Source organism: Pteropus medius, unplaced genomic scaffold (assembly GCF_902729225.1).
Source record: "Pteropus medius unplaced genomic scaffold, Ma_sr-lr_union100, whole genome shotgun sequence".
In the NCBI taxonomy this organism is placed as follows: domain Eukaryota; kingdom Metazoa; phylum Chordata; class Mammalia; order Chiroptera; family Pteropodidae; genus Pteropus; species Pteropus medius.
The window spans coordinates 57,903,523-57,931,404 of record NW_024349800.1 but is presented as its reverse complement, the minus strand read 5'-3'; the positions used below and the strand labels follow the sequence as shown (position 1 = coordinate 57,931,404).

The 27,882-nt window shown below is 41.2% G+C and overlaps 1 protein-coding gene across 2 annotated transcripts in view; it reads right to left on the bottom strand.

Annotated features, from left to right (window-relative positions):
• Positions 1–27,882, bottom strand: part of NBAS (NBAS subunit of NRZ tethering complex) — a 249,354-nt gene that overhangs the window by 60,992 nt on the left and 160,480 nt on the right. For both annotated transcript variants that reach the window (XM_039887818.1, XM_039887819.1), the window contains exons 42-44: positions 27,052–27,162; positions 17,839–18,089; positions 16,467–16,801 (exon numbers count right to left, since the gene is read on the bottom strand). In XM_039887818.1, the coding sequence (XP_039743752.1) occupies positions 16,467–16,801; positions 17,839–18,089; positions 27,052–27,162 (697 nt within the window). The remainder of the gene's footprint in view (positions 1–16,466; positions 16,802–17,838; positions 18,090–27,051; positions 27,163–27,882) is intronic.

Here is a 27,882-nt window from a genome sequence, read left to right as displayed (position 1 = left end):
AAAGTGACCGGCCCCTTGATAACCGCCCACTGCTGAATCAGCCAACCCTTAGGTTTGCCCGACCTCTGGGCCCTGAGCTACAGGAGCCAGTGGATTTTTCTGTCAGTTAAGAAATATAATTAATTAGATATTTACTTGTGTCTAAAACTGTTTTAAATTAATCTATATTTGTATAGTAGTGATTACTGTACCCCATTATACAGAAGAGAAACCTGATAGAGTATTTTCCCATGGTCAAGCTGAGTGGGAACTCGGAAGTTCTGGCTACAGACCTGCGTCTTTCTCCACCATCAGGCTGCCAGTAAAAGAACTGAATGGTGTGCCTAAGATCTATCAAGATTCAATTCAATTCATATTCTACGTGTTGAGAGGTAGCAGTATTCATGTACGGAGCTTCCCAGATTTTCCTGGGCCTGCGCTGATTTAAATGGTTTTGCTCTGTCCTCATGAGAATTCGGTGGCATTAATCTCTGTCCTTCTCACACGCGAGGGGCATGAAAAATGCTTCATCAGACCAAATGCCCTGGACAGAAAACTGGTTATACTATAATTAAGGAACTCTGTCAATTGATTTAGTGAAATACAGGTAAAATGGTGTATGGAATTTCCTCAAAGGATATTTATAAAAATGCATTACGGAAACAAACACATAGAGCACACACACCTGCACTGCAGTGATCACCACGAATCAAGAGCTGGGTGTGCTGCCTTAGCTGGGCCCATCATCACCTCCTGGGAGACACTGCAGTGGCCCCCACACTGCAGTGTCCCCGTCTCCAGGCCAGTGCCCTCTGTCCCTTTCTCCAATCACCACCAAAGTGATCTTCCTAAAGTGAAGATCTGCCAAAGTCACTACCTCGCTTAAATGTATGTCTAGTTGACCCAGGCCCAGGACAAAGTCTGAACGCCTTAGCCCGGGATCTGAGTTTTCATCACCAGGCCCATCCTGATCTCTCTAGCCTCATGCCTACACTTCGGTTTACACCACATCACTTGTAGTTAAATGAAGGGACTGAGGTTATTTCATGCCTTCATTAAGACTGCTAAATCTGACTGGACTGTTCCTGCCCTGGAATCTTTCCTTTGTGGTGCCCATGACAAATATCCTCGTTTTATTAAGACGGAGCTCAAATACCTCTTCTACTATGGAGCCGTTCCAGGCCATGTGCCTGGTACCATCGACTCAACTATTAACCATATCTACCTTCCTTCTTCCACATCGTGAGTCATCTAGCCTATCAATTATGAATCTTCCGTTAATGTATTTGTTGGCCATCTTCATCTATGAAGAGTTCCCCTTGGCGATCGACGGGCATCCTGACATGGCCCCCATTAAACAGGACTCTTCTGGTGGGTACCAGTGCTTGAAAAAGCAGTAGGCACTAGCTGAGAGAAGAAGCCGTGGCTTTTTATTATCGATTCCTTTGCTTCACAGCTAGAGAAAGTATTTATAATGTAGCAATTAGGACATAAAGCTGGTTATAGGTTTAAAAGGTATTTAAGTGAGAGGAGGGAGCTTGGAAGGTGAACAAAGAACGGAGGAGTAAAGGGAGGCCACATCGCTGGAGACTTAACAGCTGAACAACAAACAACTCGGCGCCGAGAAGTCTGCCGGGGGTGCGCGGGAGAGGGCGTCAGCACGGAGGCTATTTTCAGTTTTCCCACTGCCCTTTTCATGTTAAAATATGCTTCGGTGTGTGCTGCACACTATCCTGGGATTGTTTCTTTACTCCCCTGTGCGTCTGGAGCCCACCCACTTCACAGGAAGGAGAGTGCACTCCTCACACTAACGGAGAGGCCCGCGAGGGCTGCACACACGCCCGCCAGACGCCTCCCCGGGAGCAGAGGCGTCATCATTGATGGACTGCCTATGTGATCTTTCGGCCAACTTTCAATCTCTTACTAAATTACTGCCTTAGACAATTTGAAATAATTTTCTAAGCACAAACAGAGAATGAGTTTTCAGCTTGCCAGTCGGGCTAATAATCACCATCATCCCAGATGGGCTTTTGCAGCCAAATTTTTCAGGCAATGGAGAGAGTGAAAAGCGAGATTTGGGGAGCAGACCTCTATGTGAATCCCGACTTTGTCACTTCTTTCTCATGAGACACTGGAGCAGTTGTTTAACTTCCTTGAGCCTTAATTTTCTTTTCTGTTAAAATGGTGATAGAAGCATTACTTCACAGGGCTGGGAGGACATTCACAGGGTAACATTACAATAAATATCCTCTTCTTTCTCTTAAAGCATCTGTTTGCAAGGCTGGGTTTGAAGAGATAAGTGGAGGAAATTGGTTAAACTGTACCAGTGTCGCCAGGACGCCTGATGACAGACTTTGGAAGGAAACATTAGCCTCCCTTATTTGTACAGAGAGACACTGACAGACATTTAAGGGTCAGTTCTTAGACTTCTACAGGTCACGATATTCAGTGAACGCTATATCCACAAGCCTCCTTTGAGGAAGCAGCCAGAAGGGGCCCATTAAAATAAATTATCTGTTTGTCAACAAACCTCTTTATAATCTGAGCATAACTGATGGGATCAGGGACTAGTCATGTAGCCAAAGGCAGCCATGTAAAGGCTGGACAATGATCTGTCCAGCTCTGTCCTCCAAGGCTGCTCTATGTTGATAGTGAAATGCAACCAAAAAGGTTCCTCTTTAGGGAAATTTTACTGTGAGCGTGTGTGTGAGTGTGAGAGGTGGGGGGAGCCACAGTGAGCAGGCTCCCACTCATGCCGTGACCTGTCAGTTGTTTGGAAGCCTTGCTCACTGAGATGGCTTCCTTTCCTCATACCCTCGGTGTCGGCACTTGGTTATTCTTAGTATAAATCCCCAGTAACTGAAGTAGCAGAGCGTGGGGGCTCCATACAGCCTGAAAGAACCAATGTGCCTTAGGAAAGACGGACATGTGAATGACCTTCAGTCTGAGTCTACATTCACTGCTAACCCCACGCACAATGCAGTTTCATTCTGAGCCATGCGTACATTTAGAAATAAGATCTATGGGGTAATAGGGAAGCTGAGGATGATCCCCAATCAAGCCGACATACACATTCAAACACTTTACACATGGAGCCATTTCCAGGTTGCTGTCCTCCCCAGAGCCACCTCAGTTTTAGATTTCTAGTGACTGCCCCCTAGCTACTCGACTGGCCTCCACAGACGTCATGTTATTAGTGGTAAATCAGATTACCTAGAGCAAATAAATGAAAATGGTTTTGTAAAATAAAGCTACAGTTTTTGTATAACCAGCATTTTTATAACAAGGTTTCAGAATACGACAGACTTCGTTTCAAATATTGGTCCTGTCATTTATATGCTCGCAGTCTGGAGAAAGTCCCTTAACTTCTTTAAGCCTGTTTTATGACCCATAAAACAGGGGTGGCATCATCCACGCTGCAAGGCCGCCGTGAAGAGTTTATGAGAGAATGCATGCACAGCACCTGGCATATGCTAGGCTCTCAAATGCAACATCTCTCAAATGCAACGGCTCCTCCCCCTCCGGTCACCCTTCTCCAATCACGCCTCCATTCACAAGTACTCACTGGCTTCTTGCTTCCTCTCCACGTCACATTCGAACTCCATTGTCTCTTGGGGATTCTTCAGAATGCGTGGCCCATCTGAACCACACAAGCTCTCCAACTTAGTAAAGGCAAGATGGTCCGTACCAGGATTTTCTCTCTCTAGGCCATCCCATCTTCGATAACCAAATAACTTGTCGCTGCCTTACTTCTTTAAGGTCTTTGCTCAATGTTACTTTCTCGGTGCGGTCTTCTTCGACCATCTCGTTTTAAATTGCAGCAGTCCTGCTGTCCTGCACTCCCGAGTCCTTCCCAGTTTTATTTTTCACTTGAATTTATTACCATTTCACGTGTCTAAACTTAGTCATCTTTGTTTACTGTCCAGTTTCCACCTCTCCGTAGTGTATGGTCTCTAAGGGTAGAGACGGTTGTGTCTATTCTGTATAGTACTGTACACCCAGCACTAAGAACTGTTCTTGACACATAGTAGGCAGTGATGGTGATTTCCCACTGTTGTCTAACAAACTACCCAAATGTAGAAGCTTACACCATTTATTATCTCATAGTTTTTATGAATCATGGCTTAGGCAGGTGTCTCTGGATCAAGGTCACTCATGAGGTTATGATCAAACCACCGGCCAGGACTGTGGTTCCATGTGATGACTTGGATCAGGAGGGGATCCACTTCCATGTTTCCTCACATATTTATTGACAGCCTTGGTCTCTTGCCATGTAGGGCTCTTCACAACACTCCCTAAATCCCCCAAGGATGAGTGAGCCAAGAGTAAGAGAGCGTGCCCAAGAAGGAAGCCACAGTCTTTTGGAACCTAATTCTGTAAGTGGCTTCCCATCATTTTTGCGGCATTCTATTCCACAGAGGTAAATCAATACACCCAGCCTACACTCTAGGTGAGTGGACTACACAAGGGATTGAATACGGGAAGGTGGCGATCATTAAGGGTCATTTTAGAAGCTGTCTTCCCCAGCACTCAATATCTGTGCAGTGAAAGAACAAATTTACCAATGATGCATACTTGAAAAAAAGACTGTAAGCCAAATGGCAAAATCAGATTGACTTCTCTAGGAACTCACAGATTTTTTACTTCTAATAAATGGAAGGAGGACAAGTAGGAGAAATAATCAACTCTGTAAGTCTAAATACCATGTAAAACTTTCGACGGGGGAGCCTTTCCTTTCTCTAGAGTCTTATAAGGTCATTTTCCTCAGGACTATCTATATTTGATTTATTTATAAGTAAATCATGTTATGTTATATCAAGTTTCAAAACTGCATTCTTTATCCTTCACGTAGTCCGTCTGTTCCCATTCATTCTGCGCCTCGGACAGTCATTAGGGGGAAGCGATTCCTTTTTAGATTTGCTCTTCTATGCTTATCTCCTAAGCTCCTGGCTTTTTGCATTTTTGTCAAGATAGGATGTGCTTATCAAACTAAACTCCTACGTCGGAAAACAAAAGAAAATGTTCCTTAAAGCAAAGGCATTCAAGAACAGAAATGGAAAGATAACGTCTACGACCATAATAATATAGGCAGGGGAGCTGAGAGTCAGATGAGAGTAGTATACGTTGCACGTAACAAATATATGCTTGGAAAATAGAAGGCATTCAGTATTATTGATTATATTTTCCTTTATACATACATTTATTAATACCTTTAAATAGTGCTTCTTATATTGAATTATAGTTCACTTGATATGCATGCAATACATGTGCCCCAGTCAACTGTGAGCTTCTGAGGGCAAGGAGCTTGTCAGTCTTTTATTTGTTTACAGCACCTAAAACGGCAGCAATGCAAAGGTGCTCATATAAATATTTTCTGAATGTATCTGGAATGAATAAAAGTCATTCAGTTCAGAATCAAAGCAATCAAATGATGACTACACCAAACCAAAGATCGATGGGCAAATATTTGTTATGAGATTAAGAAAAAAAAATTATGAGTAAACATTGACTAAACATTTTAAAACACTTTCGCAGTCAGGTTTAGTATGATTATAAAATAACAAAAATGAACACCACAAAATGCGGGTGGGGTGGGGAGGCTGACGTGACTACGCGCCCACGTACACACAGTCAATGGATCATTGACAGAAGAACAAAGAAAACATGACAGAGCGAAGACGGTCTTTTCAATATTCAAATGGTGCTGGACAACTGACCGTCCACACGCAAAAAAAAAAAAAAAAAAATGAATCGACGCGCATCTTACACCTTCACAAAATTAACTCCAAATGGACCGAATACCTAAATGTAAAACACAAAACTATAAAACTCCTAGAAGATTACATAAGAGAAAACCCAGATGACCTTAAGTATGGCTATGAGCTCTTAGATACAAAACCAAAGTCACAATCTGTGAAAGAAGTAATCGATGGCTACACTTCATGAAAATGAAAAACTTTTGCTCTGTGAAAGACGCCAAGAGAATGATACAAGCCACAGACTGGGAAAAAATATTTTTAAAACATTTGATAAAGAACTGTTATTAAAAATATACAAAGAACTCTTAAAACATTAAAAGAAAAAAAAAAAAGATTAAAAAATGAGCCAAAGACCTCAACGGACACCTCATCAAAGAAGATATACAGATAGCAAAGAAGCATATGAAAAGATGCTCCACATCACATATCCGCAGGGAAATGCAAATTAAAAAAAACAATGAAACAACACTACACACCTATTAGAATTATGAGAACAACCAAAATCTGAAACAGTAACAACACCAAATGCTGGCGAGGATGTGGAGTAACAGCAACTCTCTCATTCACTGCTGGTAAGAAGGCTGGATGGTGCAATCAACTTGAAAGACAGTTTGGTGGTTTCACACAAAACCAAACATACTTTTACCATACAATGTAGCAGTTGCACTCCTTGGTATACACCGGGAGCAGCTGAAAACTTATGTCCACATAAAAACCTGCACGTGAGTGTTTATAGCATCTCAGTTCCTAACAGTCAAAACTTGGAAATGACCAAGATGTCCTTCATTAGGTGAAGAGATAAATAAACTGTGGTACCTCCAGAAAGTGAAATGTTATTCTTCACTAAAAAGAAATGAACTATCGAAAATTAAGAAGAACAAATTGGTAGTTACAAAATAGTTATGGGGCTATAAAGTATAGCATAAGGAATATAGTCAATAACCCATACTAACTGTGTATAATGTCAGATGGGTACTGGACTTACTGGTGTGGTCGCTTTGTAAGGTCTGGTACAGGGGGCAGGAGGTGGAAGGCTGATGTAGAGAATGGAGCCACCTTCGGCACTCTTATTCTAACAATAAAGGTGTTTTGGTTCCCATCTGACTCATCTGTCTCTTAACTTGGGTCCTAACTTGGGAAGACGGGATGTTATTTATTGCTCTTCCCCTAGAAGTATTGCTATTCCTGTGGAAGCAGCACAAACAGGAAATTCAGCGATGAGCACCAAGGAGAGGTAGTGGTCCTCTCTAGCTCTTTGGACGTGCAGGTTTCAAAACCACTGACCTTGGTTTTGGTTGAGAGATCCACTGAGGGTGGTTTTTTGGCCAAAACGATGTGGGCATGAGTGACAAACTTCCCCCAGGAAACAGGTTTCTGAGACAAGTGGGATTCCATGGCAAAATGGCAGTGACAGTAGCCACTGTGGCACTCAACGGAGAGGAACACAGGGCATAAATAGGGGATGGCAATTAGGCAGGCAGAGCGGCTACAGACAGAGAAGGGTAAAATAAACCAGTCTCAGAGAGGAGACAGTATGGATGCAAATATTTCCCCTCCATGGCGAACACACGTCACAGCTAACCCTTGAGAGACTTTCTCAACCCATCTCTGTAAAACTGGCTTGACCCAATGTCCTGGCGAAGCTGAACCCAGTAAGGTTTTCTGAGTCTACTCGCTTTCCCTCCACACCACTTCTACACTCTCCTGCATGCCTGTGGAGCTGACACCGATATTTTTATTTTTTCTATGGCTCTTTTAGAGTTTTTAAAAATGAGACGAATGAAAACTCCGAGGTGGGACTGATTTAACTTCAGAGTTGCTGAAGAAGCTACACCTCTCAAGTGAAAGGAGGTGATTCTGCTGAAGGAACCTGCACCACCCAGACACCTAAATCAGACCTCTCTGGCTAAGACCGCGGAAGCCAGCAAAAATATTCTCCGGGCCTTACCTTCATTGGACTTAGGAGTTTTTGATTTTGATGTAACTGAACTTTAAACTAAAAGAGCAAGGGGATTTGATTTTTAAAAGTCAATTTCTCCCTGAGAATATAACAATGAGAATTTAAATTTGGGCCATTTTAAAGTGGCTGATTATAATACCTGGCATATTTTCTACTCTCGTTTAAGCTCGTGGTTTAACTCCTGATGAGTTAAACTCATCGGTCCAGTCGGGCTAGGAAACAGAAGAGCGAACGTTTAGCTGAGTCTCCGGGGAGTCTGAAGAGGGTGCTCTTCTGACCTACTGCAGAGCTTTCTGGAAGCAGAAGCTGAACTGTCATTACTGCTCTCAGGAGGATCCCACAAGACGTAGGTATGAGAGGAATGGCCTCAAGAAGCGGGAGTGCCAGGGCCAGGTCCTGACACACCCCAGGCTCTTTTCTCCCCTTGTTGGCAAGAAAGAGGTTTCATTATAAAGCCTGACCAGTTAAGGGACCAGAAGCCTGTCGTCCACTCCTCATCCTTCCATTATGAGGACAAAACGTTCACTCCCAAAACAAACAGGAAATTATAGGAGGAACACTCTGGCATCTCCCACCCCCTCCCCACCCCATCCCCACCGTCCTGCATACACCCGCATAGGATGACAACGGACTTAAAGGCCATGTGGAGTGTGGCTACCCCGTGTCTGCAAACTGCCTGTCCAGAGTATGCACTCATTCTTAGCTTCCTTACAGAATTATTCCAGATCAGCTCTAACTAGTCAAGTTCCGAACAAGTGTGAATGTGGAAGAGAGACAGACCGCTAGGCTACAGATCCAACTCTAGCTCTTCTAACAGAAGCTATTAATATTTATTTGTTGATATTTCTTTTTGTCTTCCTTTATTTTAAAAGCAGGTGTGAGTAAAGGAGGGGAGGAACTGTGTTTCAACATCACCCTTAAACCCTACTATGAATAGGCCCCGGAAAAAAATCACCTCTTCTCTGATCTGATGAATCCCAGGCCTAATAGACAGGTGAGGACTCAGGTTTAAGGAGGGGCCCTTAGCAGCTGCACCCTTACTTAATACAGCTCTCTCAGAGAAATCCCTGCTAGGATCGATTAACAATAAAAGATAAATGTGTCTGTTAAAAATTTATAAAGGCTAAAATTTGTAAAAAGAAGAAATATACAGCACAGTTCATAAATTTAACATGTGATATAATAACATTACCATGGACGTATTCTATATTACATTTTCAAATTATTTATAACGTTTCTACGTCTGGAAAGCTAATTAGAAAGTAATCTATTTTAAGGAAGCTAAATTTTAAGATAAACCTTTATGTACTTAACGGAACATATCTTCGTTATTTTTATTTATATCATAAATACTTAGGAAGTTGAAGTGACCTTTCATGTGGGCATCAAAGATGGTTGTGGTTTTGGAAACAACACCTATGATAATGGTTCTCAAACCATAAGAGTCCAAGATTCTTCTGGGGAGTCTGCAAGGTCAAAATTCTTTTTATGACATTAAACTATCTTTTAGATCTTTTTTCACTGTACTGATATTTGTGGGATGGTGAAAAAAGGGGTGAATAAAACCATGGGAACTTAGCGCAAATCAAGGGAAAGGTGTCAAACTGTCCTGAGTCACTGTGCTCTTCACTGGCATTCTCACGTAAGAATGTCCTTGAAAAAAGAGTAAAAGTGATTAATTTTATCAGCTCTCAACCACTGAGTGCCCACGTTTTTAGTATTTTGTGTGAAGAACTGAAATATCCACACGAAGCACTTCACTGTATATAGTAAGGAAAAGGCACCTGTGTGATTGTTTGAATTATGGGCTAAAGTGGCTATTTTTTTGCATGCATCACTATTGTTGCTTAAAAGAACAACTAACAGAAAAACTGTGTTTATTCAGACTTGGGTATTTGGCAGATATTTCCTCCAAAGTGAACAAAGAGAGCCTGTCACTTCAAGGAAAACAACTCATTGTATTTATTGCCAATAATAAAATTTGAGCTTTCAAGCGAAAAATTAGAATTTTGGTAAACTTGTATTCACCACTGTGAGCTTGACAGCTTCCCAATACTTAAAGACTCATCTGCTGAGATGGGTGTTCATACTAATGCCTGTGACTTTGTTGATACTGTATAATGTAATGTATCGACATCTGGATGATCTAACTCAGTGGACCATTATTTTCTAAATGCCTAATGCATTCTATTCCAAATCATACATGAGTACAAGATCCATTCAAAGTGTAATCTAGACCAATGATTTTTAACATGAGTACAAAAAGTTCTGTGATATGGTTTCAGATTTCACATCATAAGTAGTCTGTAAATATCTATCACTTGTTCAGTTTCAGTGCAGTATCAAAGAAGAATATCCCAAATTATAGGTTATTGAAGCGCTCCTCCCTTTTCCAACCTCACATGTGTGGATGGCTGAATTTTCATCATTTACTTCAATCAAAACAACAAAGACTGATGCAGAAACAAATATAAGAATCCAGCCATGTTCTGTTAAGTCAGACATGGAAATGTAAAATGATATGATCGTTTCATTATTTTTTTCCATTTAGAAGTATAGTTATTTTCCATTAAAATATGCTATTCGTGTCAACCTATAATTGGTCTATTGTTAGTAGTTTTAAATGAATTAAATATTTCTAAATTTCTTTAATTTGTAAATATTAACAGATATGACCTTGATAAACAAGTCTTTAAGGTCACCAGTAACTTTTAAGAATGTAAGGCATCAGAGATCAAAAGGTTAAGAATCAACAATCTATTCCATTTTGAGTCTATTCTTGTAAACGGTGTAAGAAGGTGATCCAGTTTTTTTGCTTTGTTTTGTTTCGTTTTGTTTTTGCATTTATCTGTCCAGTTTTCCCAACACCATTTATTAAAGAGATTGTCTTTACCCCATTGTATATTTGTGCCTCCTTTGCCATATATTAAGTGAGTGTATAAGTGTGAATGTATTTCTGGGCTCTCTATTCTGTCCATTGATCAATGTATCTGTTTTTATGCCAGTACCATGTTGTTCTGATTACTTTAGCCTTGTAGTGTCGTTTGCTATCAGGTAGTATGATATCTCCAACTTTGTTCTTCTTTCTCAAGATTGCCGAGGCTATTTGGGGTCTTTCATGGTTCCATATCAATTTTAGAATTATTTGTTCTAGCTCTCTAAAAAAGGCCATTGGTTATTTTCATAGGGATTGCATTGAATCTATATATTGCGCTTTGGGTAGTGTGGCCATTTTAATGATGTTGATTCTTCCTACCCATGAGCACAGTCTATTCTTCCATTTATTTGTATCTTCTTCAATTTCTTTTTTCAATGACTTATAATTTTCTGAGAACAGTAAGACCCAAAACCACAAAACTTCTAGAAGAAAACATAGGCAGTAATCTCTCTGATATTGCTACTAGTAATTTATTTTCAGACATACCTCTTCGGGCAAGCGAAACAAAAGAAAAAATAAATGGGACTACATCAAACTAAAATGTTTTTGTACAGCAAAGGAAACCATCAACAAAACGAAAAGACAACTGACTGACTGGGAGGGGATATGGGCTTATGATACATCTGCTTAGAGGTTAATATCCAAAATACATAAAGAACTCATACAACTCGACGACAACAAAAAACAAATAAATTAAAAAATGAGTAGAAGACCTGAATAGATATTTCTCCAAAGGAAATACAGATGGCCAATAGACATATGAAAAGGTGCTCAAGGTCACTAATCATCAGAAAAATGCAAATTAAGACCACAATTAGATATCACCTCACACCTGTCAGATTGGCTATCATCAATAAATCAAAGAACAAGTGCTGGCGAGGATGTAAAGCAAAGGGAACCCTCGTGCACTGTTGGTGGGACTGCAGATTGGTACAGCCACCATGGAAGACAGCCTGGAGGTTTCTCAAAAAATTAAACATGGATATACCTTTTGACCCAGCAACTGCACTTCTGGGTATGTATCCAAAGAAAACCGAAACAATAATTCATAAAGATCTATGCACCTCAATATTCATTGCAGCACAATTTACAATAGCCAAGATTTGGAAGCAACCTAAATGCCCATCAACAGATGACTGGATAAAGAAATTGTGGTTCATATATACAATAGAATATCACTCAGCCATTAAAAAAAAATGAAATCCTACCATTTGCAATGACATGGATGGATCTAGAGATTACTCTGCTGAGTGAAATAAGTCAGACAGGGAAAGGTAAATACTATATGATTTCACTTATATGCAGAATCTAAAGAACAAAAACAACTAATCAAAAACATTCACAAATACAGAGGACAATCTGGTGACAGCTAGAGGGGAGAGAGGTTAGGGGGCTGGGAGAAAGGGGTAAAGGGTTAAAGAAGTACAAATTAGTAGTTGATAGGTGGTCACAGGGGTGGGGAGCACGGCATAGGGGATGCAGTCAGCGTTAATGTATTGGCTAGGTGTAGAGCCAGAGGAGAGAAAAAGCAATCAGGAGGATCATTTCATAAACTATAAATGTCTAACCAACGTACTGTAGACTTGAAATTAATAAAAAAAAAAATCACCAACCTATGATAGTAATTATTTAAACCACTTAAATGGTGCTGAGAACTAGAGAATTATAGATAAAACGTGCCATCCCCAACCTCAAAGAATTTCTAATTTCATAGGGAGTATAATTATCAATTATAATTTTATTGTAAAAAAATAAAACTCCAAGTTTCTTATAGTAATGTCTTATATATCTTAATGTTGCCAATGGCAACTAATACGGTATACGCCACATAGCTAATGCCTAAATACTTGTGATTCAGTCTGAATCTATATAATATGCATTTGACTGATGCATCAGAAAGTCATGTGTCTTGTCATGAAATTAGGTAACATGCATCATCTCCATATGTTTACACAGGTTTCAGACATCTACTGCTCATTATAATGAAAAATATGCTGCCATCCTTAGTTAAAATATAATATTAGCACTGTGAAGACCCTAAAATTATAGCCACGATGCAGCATTTTGATTGATTTAAACTTACAGAATACATTTTACTTTTAGGTCATATCATTTAAAATAAATCTATTCTTCTCGATTTATATGTCAGTCTGGATAATAGAATAAACGAGAAAATAGCTTATTTCACAAATCTGATTGGTCATAATATGAGAATGAGATTCCCGTCTGCTGTCTGTCTCCGGAGCTCCAGGAGGCAGAGCCCAAAAATGGCAACCATGAGGGGCTCAAGGCATGATGTCGTGTGTGTGTGTGTGTGTGTGTGTGTGTGTGTGTAAATATACATGAGGGGTAGCTTAATTATCAATAGAAATGATGCTTGAAGGTCAGAAGTCAAATTTGATAAGAGGTTCTCAAATATTTTTCTGCTCTAATCCAAAAGAGGCAGGGTATTCCCATCAGCAACAGTGGGAGCTGAAACAGAGGACGCGCGTGGGGTGGCGAGGGCGGCAAACGCCTATCCAATTCCAGGATGAGAAGCACCGGGCGGAGCACTCACTAGCAGACCTCTTCCAATTCTGTGAATTCCTGGGGATTTTAAAGAACGATCCCAGCAAACGTCCGGGCAGCGTTTCAGAAGCGAGAGGAGTACCTTCCACGTCCTCACTGACACTATACCGGCCATCGAAAGCGAGTGGGAAGGACACCACGAAGGCTGAGGTTACACACACGAAGCTCCCCCTTGTCCGACCACATTGTGCCTGAACCACACAAATGGTGTTGACCATTTTCCTGGATTTCTAACCCACTAACTTGTTCCTTGTCCCTTCAACAAAACTGTTTCTAATGACTAAACTGGAAAAGTAATAGGAGAGCAACTGTAACCTGACTCAACAGAAAGAAACTTAATTTAGAATTGGAGCAAATGTACTTTGAACATTTTTACTCTTTTCCTTCTGCATATTTATCACCTCAAATGTCATGCAAATTCAATCTCTGCCTACACGACATAATACCGTTTTATGAATATTTTCCCCAGAATTTCCATGAATTCATTAATGCAAATGGCAACTGCATAGTCAACTATTGTCATCAGGGCAAAGCGCCTTCTCTGTTGATTTCACCATGGACGGGGTACTGGGTTCAGGCTTTGGGGATCTTCCTCTCTGAAGTCTAGTCTGAACAACCGCTTCCTACACACTCTAGAATTAGTTCACCAGTTCTTTCCAAAAGTTTGATTCTGAATCGAATGTGGGTATACATTTGAAAACTACACACTATATATGAGTAGTATACACATATATTTACATTTTTAACATCACGTACAAGCTGTGAGAACATCTGGTGTTTTGTAAATTTGGCCAAATCCAGCTTCCAGCTGCCTTTCCCTTTCCAAATGTGTCCTCTGACACGTGCAGGTTGTTCTCCAATTCTGCTTTGATTCTCTCTCTCTGTAGGACAACACTGTGTGATTTTAAATGTGCATCGTATCTGAACTTAATACTTTTCTACCTGAATGAAAAATTGAAAGCTCTCCAATTAATGACAAAAAATACAAAGCTAAAGATGTAAAATGACTTTCAAATGTATCTGTCTCACTTTTCTATAGCTAAACCTGACACAGAAAACACTTCTTGAGAAAGTTTACAACAAAAGAATATTTTGCTGAGTATCTTACCATCTGAAATAAGAGAAAGCAATGCCATAATTAACTGACTCAACCCTTTTTGGGCCAGTAACACATCTTTTCCTCAGAAAAAAATGCACCTATGTGCACAAACAATTGTGTCACATATTGTGAGGTGGCTAAAGGACATTTTAAAGTATAAGATTAAGAAACTAAGGTGATGAGAATATAGTCATCTGACTTAAAACATAAATAACAACTAAAACTCTAACTGGACTCTGCATCCAATTCTTACGTTTAATTGTGAGTAAATAATTGCTGCTGGAAAGTCTAGAACTGTCTGCCCACCTCCACACACAGGTTCACGATTAGCATATGGCCTCGGCTGGTCATGCTAGACTTTGTTCCTGCCCTCATATAAAATATTTTAAACACCCTTCAGCCTGCGGAGAAGTAAACGGCCGTAGAGTGAAAGCCCCTCCGTCTCCCTGGCTGATCAGTGTGCTCGTCTAGCTCTCTAGGCCAGTTCACAGGTCCCAGCTCTGACGTCATTTCCTCACATTTCAACTCCCCACCCACTTGGTTCAGACCCTTCCATCCAATACGTACTTCCTGCAATGCTAATAATTATTGGACTGCGAACCTTTTCTCGGTCTCGGAGATTCGAAACCGATGTTTGCTGGACTCTTGTCTTTTCCCACACATTGCCAGGTTCCTTCCTCAGCCTGGCCTTCCTCATTTAGACTTGGCCCTGCTCTGGACATGCCCCATGACAATGGGCCTCCACTTGGACTGAAAAATACGTGGGGCTCTCTGGTCCCCCTGCTCTCCCATAGTTCCCAGAATGGCTCCAAGGCCCTGTACTCTAGCTGCCTGTTCTATGACTCCTCAGATACAGCACAGTTTAGTGACTAAGAGCAAAGGCCCCAGAATAAGCCATGCTGAGTTCGAATTGTGGCTCCTTTATTACGAAGTTAACTTGGTTGAGTTTCCTCACCTACTAAAATCAGAGTGGTAATTTCCACTTCACAGATTACCCGGCTATAGCCTCTGCCTGAACAGAGATTCCTGAAGCTCAACCACAGAGCTGAGAAGTGGCAGGCTCCAAGTTCAAAGCTAGGTTTTTATGACTCCAAATTTGTGCTCTTTTCAAATTAATCATGCTACCTCTCTTTAAAATCATCCTTATTTTCTTCCTTAAAACAACCAAAATGATTATCCCCTTTTTTTTAGCAGTGGTTGTAAAATTTAAAACCGAGTTATTAACTAAATTACCTCATTTAAAATAATAAGGATATGAAGTCTTTAGTTATCCACAATTCTTCATTTAGCAAGTTAGTTACGTTAAAGCTAGCATCCCCCACAGATGTTTGAACCTCTTTCCTATGCCAACTTCCAAATGAACAACTTGACTTCATAGCCTTTATACTCAACTTTCAAGATAAATAAAAATTCTCAAGATAGGGTACTAGGCAGACTTAGCAGCAAAGATGGGCAAGAGAAGATACAAAGGAAGTTCCCGGGGCAGTACGGGTCAGCGGTTGCAGCCAGAGGCTAGGAGACGTGCTAGGACACATAATGCCCTGTGTCCACCCAGTGAGAAATGTACATTGGTTTAACAGTGCGTCAGGACGGGAAGGCAAGAAGGGAAGAAGGACCCACATTATCTATTCTGGGTGAAACTACACATTGTTGAAGGGTCTGGAGTCCAGCCAAAGGGCTCAGACCTGAGCACTGAGCAGACGCTGGAAAACGCGACACAGACTCCCATGCATAGTTCTGTCGCCAAGTCCCATACCACATGGTGTTCGTGTGAAATTTCTTAGGGCTCAATTTAAATACAGCTAAGTTGTTAGCCTGGCTATGAATGCGGGTACTGCAGATAACCGGAGGTTCTTTCTGCCTATCGATTGGAAAGAACGGGATGGAGTATTTCCCTAAAATGACATGTTATGAGAACTATAACGGATACGAAATGTATGCGCAAACTTGAATAGTTGAGTTTGATCTAGACGACGTGCACTTCTGTGACAGAGGAAAATAATATCCCAATTCGAACACCTCATGCTCAGCAAAAACAAAAAAGCCACACATGTAAGTATTCCCCATTTCAAGAAAGGAGAAAAACCAAAATCTACAGAATGTAAGAGCAATTTTCATTTCTTCTAAAACAGTCAATCTACTGTAAACTCTCTTTTTGGTTACCTTGGTCACAGCTTTGGGAGAAAACGTAATTGCGTCCACCACAGTGATGAGGTCGGCCGGGTGGAGGTGATCGAAGTACTTGACGCAGACCTCACAGGCGCGAAGCCACGCTGACGAGGGCTCCGGGGCTGGCCTGGCGAGGTGAGGGTCTCCAGTCCAGAACAGCTTCTGCAACCAGATGGTGTACAGAGAGCTTGGGGACAGCATCCGTCCATCCTTGTCGGGGATTTTGGGAACAAGTTTGGAAATAGATAAGATATTTTGACTTGAAAGAACTGGCTCCAGTGCTTCGAGAGGATTCATGTTTTCATCTGTCAGTTTCTTGTAATTAAGGCCTATTGGAAAGAAAAGAAAAAAAGAAAATAGTTCATTCCAACGGAAATATACAGAAACCTCAAACACACACACAGCCCTCTGTGTGGCTGAATGAAATGACGGATTTACCAACTTAGTTAGTGCAAATAGTTTAGTAGTCCATGAGACAGATCAGGAGATCTGAGCTCCAGTCCCAGCCTGCAAGTTAAGTGTGCAATCCTGGACAGACGGCTCCCCTTCTGCGAGTCTCAGCTCCATCTGTGCCCCGTTGATGCCAGTATCCCATTGCTTCTTTGATCCCTCCATGGTACCTACGATTTCCTCTACCAGTACACTCACCAAACTGCATTATATTCATTTGTTATTCATCTGGCATTTCATCGACTACTTGAAAGCAGAAGCTGAACCACACTCCATGCATTCTGTGTCTAGTCCAGTGTCTGATTTGGTTACTCAGTAAACCACAGATAAACTGAAGCAAATTCTCCTGATTGTTATAAATATTAAATAGATTTGAAAATGCCTTGTAAATTATATAGTATCATGCAGATGTGGAGGTATTAATGTGCTTAATTTCTTAGTTATGAAAATAAAGATTTATAGACACCATTCTAAAGAATACTGCAATTTATCAAAGATTTGAAAGGTCTTATTTTAATGGGCTCCACACATGCTTTAAACAAACGGGCTCCAATGAAGTGTGATTCTGCCAAATTGCCTATCGTACAGTGTCTCGGCCTTGTCATTTATCTAGAGAAAATATAACCAACGGGAGTAGGGGGAAAAAAACCTCTGGAGTCCAAAACTTTGGATTTTAGCTCCAGGTCTACTATAAGTCACTATGTGACTTTTAATAGGTTTCTTAGTTTCTCTGGTATTTAATTCCCTCAACCGTAAGTAAAGGAATTGGAAAGATAATAACTAAAGTCGATTAGCATTACATTCCTGTGGTTTCGGATCTACGCCAGTCACAGTGCACGGACGTGACTGAGTACAGAAAATTAATCCCTAGATTTAATTTCAAGAGTGAGTTCACGCAGGGGAATGACCGTCTTACCTGATGCTACTACTTTAAATTTCTTCAGCAGCCGAATGTGGGTTTCCGGTTTAATGGTATATTTCCCAAAATCTGCACAGCCAAAGCTTTCCAGAAGAGTAAAATAATACAGCAGCCTTTCATGATCAAAGCCATCAATACTGGGATAAATATACTTGACCATGTGCCTGTGAAAGGTTTCGGGATCAGTCTTCAGAGTCTCAAAGAGATGAAGGGTTTGGGCTCGATTTTCAATTTCTACTGTGGACAAACTAAAATTAAAGAGATGAAGAAACTGGGTTAAAATTTGATTCCTTATTAAACAAGTTGCTTTTTCTTATTTTAAAATCAGGAGGAAAGGTGACTTCGTATAAGTCCTTTTTTCCTGCCTAATCAAAGATGGTAAAGCACGAGGATGCAGATAGTTTACATAAAAGGAAACGGACGTGTTAAATGCCTGTGATTGTACTATACGATTTTCACGTTTCATGTTATCTCCCGTGGGGCTACAGCAAGCCTGTGAGCAGGCATTACTTCACATTCCCGCCGTTAGGAGAGTTGTCCAATGCTTTACAGCTAGGAAACGAACCAGCTCTCTGAGCTTCCACTATGCGTTATTCATTCACGTCACAAGAAAAAACATTTAATTGGAGCTTCGTTACAGAAATGTAAACCACCTTAATATTTCAAGAATTTAGGAATCTGTGAGGGGAAGAAACAATCTCAACTTCTAGGTATATGTTTTACATCCAAGAGCCTTGAACTGATACAGGATAGCCCCAAATTTGATACGATGTTCAAACAGAATTATAATCAGAAAGAATAGACACTTGCACTCTTGCTTGAACTGTCTGTAGTAATGAATGCCACTTGAATAAAACACATATCTTAGTATTTTCATCTTGACTTAGACGTCTTTATAGTATCATAAAAAATGTTATTTAAGGTTATACTGTTGGAAAAAAAATTTCCTTAAATTTAGTTTGCTTGATCAGTTTATATTCGGGGGGTGGGGTGTGTGTGAAGGGAAGGCCTTAATTTGGTCACGTGCTTCTCCCTGGACAGAACACAGAGGCCTCCAGCCCAGTGTAATCCTGGTGCCCCGTGCAGGACGGGTTTCGACACCTCTAATTTGAAGAGTTCTTGGGCAGCCTTCAGCACCAACAGAAATGCCCACTTTCCAGGCCTCTTAGGGCAGCAATGAAAGTGCCTGAGTGACAGTGAGTGACACCTCCAGTATCGAAGTTTAGATTTCCCAGTTTCAAAGCAACTCCTCTGAAATATGATAGCCTGCTTATTAGAATTCCCTCTTTTAAAAAATGCCAAGACATGTTTTTGGTTTATGTAGATAAAGTTAATACAAATTATGTTCTAAAATTTCATGAGAGTGGTTAATCCTTGGGATAACTGCGGCAATCTATAAAGTCAAAATATCAAGTAATTTAAAAAGGCTCTTTTAACTTTCACTTCAAGAGAAATGGTATTTTTCTATAAAGACACAATTCAAAAAGTTACAAAAATATCCCGATCTATTAAAGTGTCCCTGACTGTCTCCTCTGAGTACCCTTCTATTCCAGTACTCAGAACATGCTTTAACTATGTATTATCTTATTTGTCTCCCTCACTAGACTACGTACCATTTGATGGCCAAGATGCTCTCACATTTTCTTTATCATTAGTTTCTCAGTACCAAGCACCAGTGAATGGTATAAAGAAAAGATTCAATATGTGTCTTATGAATGCCATATAGTTGGGTGGATGAACAAAAACTTAGGTGTTCTCTATGGACATGGTACAGTGCTCGGCACTGGGGACGATATGAAGATTTACAGCATCGAGCTCTCATACAGCAATTTGAAAATCTAGTTGAGTTAAAAATACTTAGAATTAAACAACAATGCAAAATTATGGTATGGGCTGACAGAGTACACAATTATATTCCAAGCTAGAGTAGGATTACAAAAGCTATAACTTCAGAAGCGACTGATACCAATGATAACAGAAGGCTTAAAGGAAGAAGTACCTGAGCTTGGCACTGTAGAAGGAATGAAGCAAAAATAACATGAACCAAAGTATCAAGACAAGAAAGCGCAAGGCCTGTACAAGAAACAGTGAGTGTAATGGATGCCTGGTCAGAAATTCTTGATACTGTCACTATTAATAACATGCAGAGGCATCTGAGAACAATATTGTACACACGGTGGTAGAAAAAAGTGACTCACAGAATTTCTGGTTCTCCTTCATAATTTGCAAAATAAAATTTGAAAACAATGTAGTGAAGAGGTAAATAAGAAACCATGTAACCCCATCAAGAGGATTCTTACTGACAAAGATTCACAGGCAGGACACTGCCCAGCAGAGCTGGGAGACAACCTTGCACTTATGCTGGTTACTACAGTAGGCAAGTTAGCTCTAAGTGATTACCAACTAACAGGTGAGAAATTGCTAATTAGAGAGGTTAAGTGACTTGTCTAAGACCAAGTACAGATCTGCCTGGACTCAGTGTGGCTTTCTTTGTTCGCCTTATCACAAAGCAGCCACCGACTGATAAGGTCACGTGCCCACAATAACCACCATTACAAAAACAGGATTCTTTCTAGAACACAGACATTAGTTCTCGCTCCCAGAGAAAAAATCCAAGAGTTCTCCTATTATACCTCATTCCTAACACCCTGAGAAACATTATTCAAGAAAGACTCATCTATAAAATGGACACGACAAAATCACTCTCGTCTTACTTCATCTGTGTCTGACTTGACTCTGAATACAGTCTCTCGCAATCAGCTTCACTTTCTCCCTCGCCCACCCACTAATTCTTCTGCACCTATAATCCGGTTTGCCTGATGTGCAATTTTACCTAATTATCTTGTCAAGAGAGATACTGGAATACCTTTACTGACACGTGATAAATATCTAAACCTCCTTCTTCAGTAAATTATAATGTGCTAAAATCTTTTATAGATGCCAGTAATCAATAACCCATTTTAATAGTTTCCATTGAAAGAAGCTGCTATCTTCCTTTAGGAACAAGAAATGAAATCTCTGCTTGGAAAACAATTCCAAACAACCCACAGTCAAGAGAGTAGGAAGCAATTCCATAAAACCACTGTGGACTTTTTGTTAATCGAATTAATGATTACCCTTAGAAACTGTTTAAGTGTTCTTTTTTGAACCAAGATTTAGCTATAAAGCAGCATATATACATATATATGCATATTTAACTTCCAGAGATTAACTATAGGAACAAACTAGCAGTAGTTGTATTCAACGCACAGGGAATAAATTATTAGTACTAAGTCCATGATTAACTGTTCTGTAATGGCTTCGAGTTGTCAATCACTCACAAAATGGAATTCAAGAACAGCACATACTGAAAGGACTTATATTCCCATAGGAAAACAAGTTTATTTAAATGCATATTTCTTGACCCAGTCTGAGATTGAGTGATAGTACAATTCCATTAGCTGACTAAAAGAAATACTCGGGCGAGGGGAAGAGGGTGATGGGAGAGGGGGGCTGCTGGGCAAGGCTGAAGAGAACGAAGGCACGAAGGCACGGGGAGAGAGGTTCACACGGGGAGAGAGGTTCACACGGGGAGAGAGGTTCACACGTTCAGATGCAATGACTTCTCAGCATTTCTCTCGGCATTAGTCCTAAGGTGTGGAGGGGTATGAACCCAAATTAACAACCACTGTCGTGCGTGAACAGTGGGCTCCACCACGGACTCCCGTGGAAAAGAGATGATTCTACCCTCTTGGTTTCAACTACGCTGACCTGAGGGAAGCAATGCAAAGTGTTTACCGCACGATGCCTCAGAATGAACCTCAGGTGGCAGACTTGCTCGGCCATGCTGCCCGACAGCTGGGTTTGTGATTACGCAGCAAAAATGTGGTCAAAATAATTGTGGCGTTTTTCAGTTTTGCCAACGTTTTGGTCAAGTATCTATGTAAACCAAAAAAATGGAATTTAACTTTTCAAGATCACCGAGACAGCTGATGACAGGATCAATAATAAATATCTCATCGTCTATTTTTTGTCTCAGAAACACTCGGTGAGAACCTTCGCGGACCACTGTACATGAACAAAGTGATGAGTGCAAGGCCACGTGAGCAGGCTTTGTCTCCTTTGTTGCTCGACCCCTTAAACCTTTTAATTTCTCATAAAACGTCAATTCTGACTGGGTTATACAGTCTCCTATTATTACCACTCTAAAAAAATATTCTGAGATACCAGAGCACAGGAATAGTAATAGGCACCATTTATTGAGCATTTTTTATAAGCTAAGTACTGTCATCATGATATTAGCCCAAAACAGATATCTTATAAGCCATATCTTCATAGCCATACTGACTTGAAAAATCATGGTTCAAAAATCAGATGTATGAAGTTGGGCTAACAGTGGTCACAGGACAGTGGCCCGTTTCCAGAACGAACAGGAGCAACTACTTTTTTTTTCCTTCCTTCAGAGCACCTACTACAGGCCAGGTATTTAAGCACAGTCACTTTGCAGAGGAGGAAACTCAGACACAGAGGGATAACCACGCTGTCCACCAGGAACAGGTGAGAAGGAAGTCACGGAGCCAGGGTCTGCACCCGGATTGGCACGACCGAAAGCCTGAGCACTTTCCACCGGATGGAAACAGGACAAAATGCATCTGCTTGCTTACGCCCTGTGCCAGTGTCGGGAGCTTGTGACTATTGCGGGGAGGGGCCTGAGGGATCACAACATGGACGGGAAGGATGCAGACGCATGGAAGGAGTTGCTTCCATTTGGGTAATCGCCGTAATTAGTTCTTCCATTTTTAGGACTGGTAGATTTTGTCTTATGTATAATGCAAATCATAATCTCGGTTACATTCTCTTTTCCCCTTAGGCCAAAAGAAAAATCAAAACCAAATATACAGCTCAGTTTTTACAACTGTGTAAGACTCAAGACCTGAATATCTACAGTCAAGCTTCCTACTCTAATATGGATTTTTCCTGGTCCTAAATTTTATCTATCTTAATTCCCAATGTTATCACATACTTTTAAGAAGCTAAGCTACCTTAAATTCCCTTTCCATATACTAATCATTCTCACACTAACTTGTCAACTGAGCTTCTCGAAGGGAGGAGGAGATGGAAGAGAATGCCAGAATTTTGAATGCTTTACAATGTGCTGATCAACAGCAACCCCCAGGCACAGACTCAGTATATTTTCTGTTTCAACTCTGAGAAAGGAAGATGCATTACAGTTTATTCATCTCCCCACGGCTATAACCTGCTCTTACCCATCCTTGTATCTGAGACCAAAAGGATCTACCAGAGAATATGAAATTGATATGAAAAACGGCACAGCACTGTCAGAGTCCCTATGACCAGGGACCCTACCCATGGGTCTGAAGGAGACAGTATAAACTAAACGACAGAGAAGATGGTACCACGATCTCTGCCACCCAAGCAAGTCACTTGGGAAATCACGTGGGTGGCTAAAAAGTGGAAATTGGAGTGACATGAAAGTGTATGATGCTTGGCCTTCAGCGCTGCAGTTTAAATGCGGGGAAAGATGGGGACTCCTACCAAGGCTGTCAGTCAGAGGCAGTTCTGGCCTCTACTTAGTCCTTTGTTCACTATGCTCCAACCACAATGGCCTTCCTTTAGTTCACTCAAAAACGCCACCACCTTTCCTGGCCTAGGACCTGCTCCCTCGGCCTGGGATGCCTTTCTTCCACTCGCTGCAGGAGTGAGCTCTTCCCAGGTCCAGAGAAAGGCTTTCCCTATCTGCTCCTTATGCAGTTCCTTCACCATGCTTGTTATGACCAGCAATTTATTTTCTGGCTATTTTCAAGAGCGTGTGTATGTCTGTGTTTGCACGCGTGCGTGCGCATATATGTGTGGTCTCTCTATTAGAATACAAACTCTATGAGGAAAAAGATGTATCTATCTCGTTCAGCATTTAAACCTATGCTTAGAACACAAAGATACTACAAAAAAATAACTTTTAAAGGATGAACAAATACTATTCCATCAGCTAGAAGAAGTCTCTTCTGGCATCATTTCAAAATGATCCTGCGTCCCAAACTTAAACGCACTCGTGGAGTCAGCAGAACTGACAGAATAACAACGGGAACCATTGCAGTGGTGCCTCAGAGCCACCAGATTCCCTCTAACCTTCACGGCCTCCAAGGAAAGGACCTCTTGGTCCCGTAACCAAGAGGACAGTGACTTGGGAGGATTAAGAGGCACTCAGTGCGACTAGTGGGGTTTCAGACAGTACATTTGGATCTTAGAATGTGGTCTGACTCCAAAACCTGTGCCCGACCACTAGGCCACATGCGTGCTGGCACTTACTGTTACCTCGAAGATCTACCAAAGTGTCCATCCAGAATAACCCAGAGGTGAAGATGGCTGCTAAACTGGCGACGAATGATAAATCAGCCCTGAGCTTGGAAAGCTGAACATGCCCCAGGAGAACCAAGAAGCTGAGCGAGCCAGTGACTGCCAGCTGGAACTGACTCCGCGCTCACGTGGCCACTCCACTCCAAGCCATCACTGCTATTTAAAACTACAAATAATAATAACAACAACAATAATAAAGTAAAGTAAGGAATTAAAGGAAAACAGGAACTCAAGTATGGATGTTTACGAGAATTCTATTTCTTACAGGACTGGCATTCTTGGGATAACTGCCATTAATTAACAGTGATCATGGGTCAGGAAGCACTGTACATTTGATATTCTACCATGAAGTCATTTAATTTCTATTACATCTTATAGTTAAGGAAAATGAGTTTGACAGAACTGAATTATCTTGTGCAGGGACACACAACTAGAGAGAGACACAGTCAGGTTGTGATCTAGCTATCTTGAGCCGAAGGCTACGTTCCATTGCCTAATGATGCTCCTCACCCAAACCCGCCTGAGTATGCTCACCTACCCACATGCTGACACGGGGACTAGCTGCCAATTCAACCAAGAGGAAGGACAATGTAAAAGTATAGAGAAATACCTTGAGGAAAGGGAGGATCTTTTTAAAGGAAAAGGAAAACAAAACCCTGAGGCAAACAATATTTTTCTTGTGACTCTGACCTACTGACTTGCCATTTACATTGACTCAACAAATAAATGTTGGGCAATATTTATTGTATCAACAAGACTGATTTCTATGCCTGTGTTACCAAGTTTGACTGAATAGCAAGGCAAACGACTGCCTTTCAAGCAAAGAACAGGGAGCATCAGACACCACCGGCTAAGTCAATGTTAGGTGTTTTGTCACTCGCGAGAAATGACGCCAGGAGGTAATGGTTTCCTGCTCCTGTAATTGCTGTACGGCTGCATAATCACGCTGCTATCAGGTATAATGATATGCCCTGAACGGTGCTGCATATTACCTAATTGCCTGATAATTTATAATATATTCAGAGACCAGTGAAGCATTCTGTTTGTACAGAAATGACACCATTTTATGTAACATTCAAAGAATATTTAATAAAATGCCAAAAACTTTTTTAAAATACCAGTGTACATATCATAAGAAACATTTCTTTGAACATATTATTGTGCCTCAAAAATGGCGAAGTCATTGCAGCATTTATCACAGATAACACCATCACCCATGCGGCAATTTCATAAATACTTCAAATGTAGATGTTAATATTTCAAAGTAATTAATAAAAATTAAAGACGCCAAATTCTAAACATCTCTTGACCACCGGGCAGGCTTCAGCCCACTCAATCTGCCTCCCATTCTTCAAACTCTTTCTTCCCCCCACTTCCCCAGCACAAGATTCCCGTTTCTCCTCCGACCTCTGCTTCTCTTTTTGGCGCTTTTGCTGTCAGCTCTTCCTCCACCATTAATTGTGGAAGAGCCTCAGGTCTGTCTAAAGTCTATCTCCTTTTTCATTCTACATGCTTACCCCAAAGCACATCTGCAACATAGCTTATTTATCATCTTTGTGCATATGGCTCCCAAATTAGCATCTCCAGCTCCGTCTTCCCTTTTGAATTCAGATCTCTTAAGAGCCACCTACTACCTGACCTTGCCTCTTGGCCATTTCAGTGTGTCTAACTTCTCCATTCCTTTGCCCTTTTCCTCGCCCTCCCCTCAAAATACCTTGTCTTACCTAGCATTTCCTGTCTCCCCGAATGGTGTCACCATCCCACAGGCAGACCAAGGAAGACCTAGAGTCGGTTCCTGACCCCTCCCTTTCCACTCGCCTTCATATCTAGTTGATGCTTATTAATCAATTTATTAAGTACTACCTGTTTCACTTTCTAGCTATCTCTGACACCCAGTCTCATCTCTCTTTCTATACTTTCAAGATCCTACTCCAAGCTATGGTCACTTGTCACACAGTCTATCACTATAATAGCTCCTTAATTGGTTTATAGAGCTCTACCCTGGCCTCCCTAAAATCTTTTAACAGAGTAAACAAAGTAATCTTATCAAAATGCAAATGTGATCATATTATTTCCCTTTTCTTTACCAAAATCTTTAACTAGCTTCCTAGTACTCTTGGGGGAAAGCCCAAAGCCCTGAGTAGGGCCTGCACAGTCTTCCTGCATGCTCTGGCTTCTAGGCCTTTCCACTGTCACATCTCGCACTCTGCTCCCGCCCGACTCCTGAGGCCTCACCTACGTGGTCCATCCGGTGGGCCCTCGGACGTGTCACAGTCCTTCCTGTCCCAGAGCTTTTGCACGTAACTGTTTAGTTTCCCTAGAAAATGGCTCCCTTCTCGCCCTACAGTGTAGTTAATCATAACCCAATATCTGGGTCCCAGCTCAAGAGTTATTTCCTCGCGAGAGCCTTCACTAAAGCTAAAGCTCGTTTGGGCTCTCTTACACGGTACACGTCACGCGTCACATCTATTGTGTCATTATTCGATTACAACCTGTCTCCTCCACTAGACTACAAAGTCCAGGATAGCTGGAGCGCCTGTCTATGTGCTCACTCTTGGAAACCTAGTATCTAATGCCTAGTACAAAACAGATTCTCAATAAAAACCTCGAGCAAATGAATGAATATTAAAGTACCTAACTCAAGACGATTATTACTGAAAAACAAAAACAAAAAGACCAAAGCTAGAACATTACTGTATCAGCGTCATCGCTGATAAAGAGGTAGCGTACCAAGGTGCTGGCCCATTATAGCCCGAAAGGGAAAGTGAAACCGCACTTTCAAACGTCATGACTCTTCTAGAACAGAGTCTGAAAAGAAAGACATGGGCATAAACTTAACACGAATTTTGCGCTTACCCACTGTCAGTGAACAAGAACTCCAAGTGGGTCATGAAAATTTCCCAACGGGAGACGCCGTAACGCTGTGCCAGAGAAAGGGCGACGCTGTAGACGTTCTCCTCGAGCGTCCTTCGCGAATGTCCGTCAGCCCCGGGGAAGGGAGAGAGGGGAGAGAGCACAGTCCTTGTTAAACATTTCTTGGCAACCCAGGGAAAGTACTTCCAGGAACCTTAATGCCTCTTTCTCACCGTGGCTCTCAGCTGATAGTGATTCTGTCCTTCAGGGGACAGTTGACAAAGTCTGCAGACATTTCTGACTGTCACAGTGGCCGAGGACAGTTCTATTGGCATCTAGTGAACAGCAGTTAGGGACGCTGCTACACATCCTACGAGGCACAGAACAGTCCTCCCACCACAAAAAATCATCCAGTCCAAAATGTGCTGAGGTTGACAACCAGTTAACACACATTTTCTGTAAAGGGACAGACTACAAATCTTTTAAGCTTTGCTGCCATTCAGACTCTATAGTATATTCTTCTTTTTATTATTTTTTCTTCTTTTTCCATAAACATTTAAAAAGGTGAAAACTATCCTTTGCTCATGGATGATAAAAAGAGGCCGACGGCTAGATTGAGTCTGTCAGCCCACGGATTACCAGGTCATGGTCAATTAAAAATCATTTCTTAAAATATTTATTGAGTACCTATGTCTGCATGATGCAGCGAGAATTCCTAGAGAACAGGAACCCTTAGCAATGGATCCTTCCAATCATGGGAGTCTGGCACATTGCCTGGCACCAGGTACGTGCTCACTAAGTATTGATATCTTTATCATTTAATAAAGTGGGAAG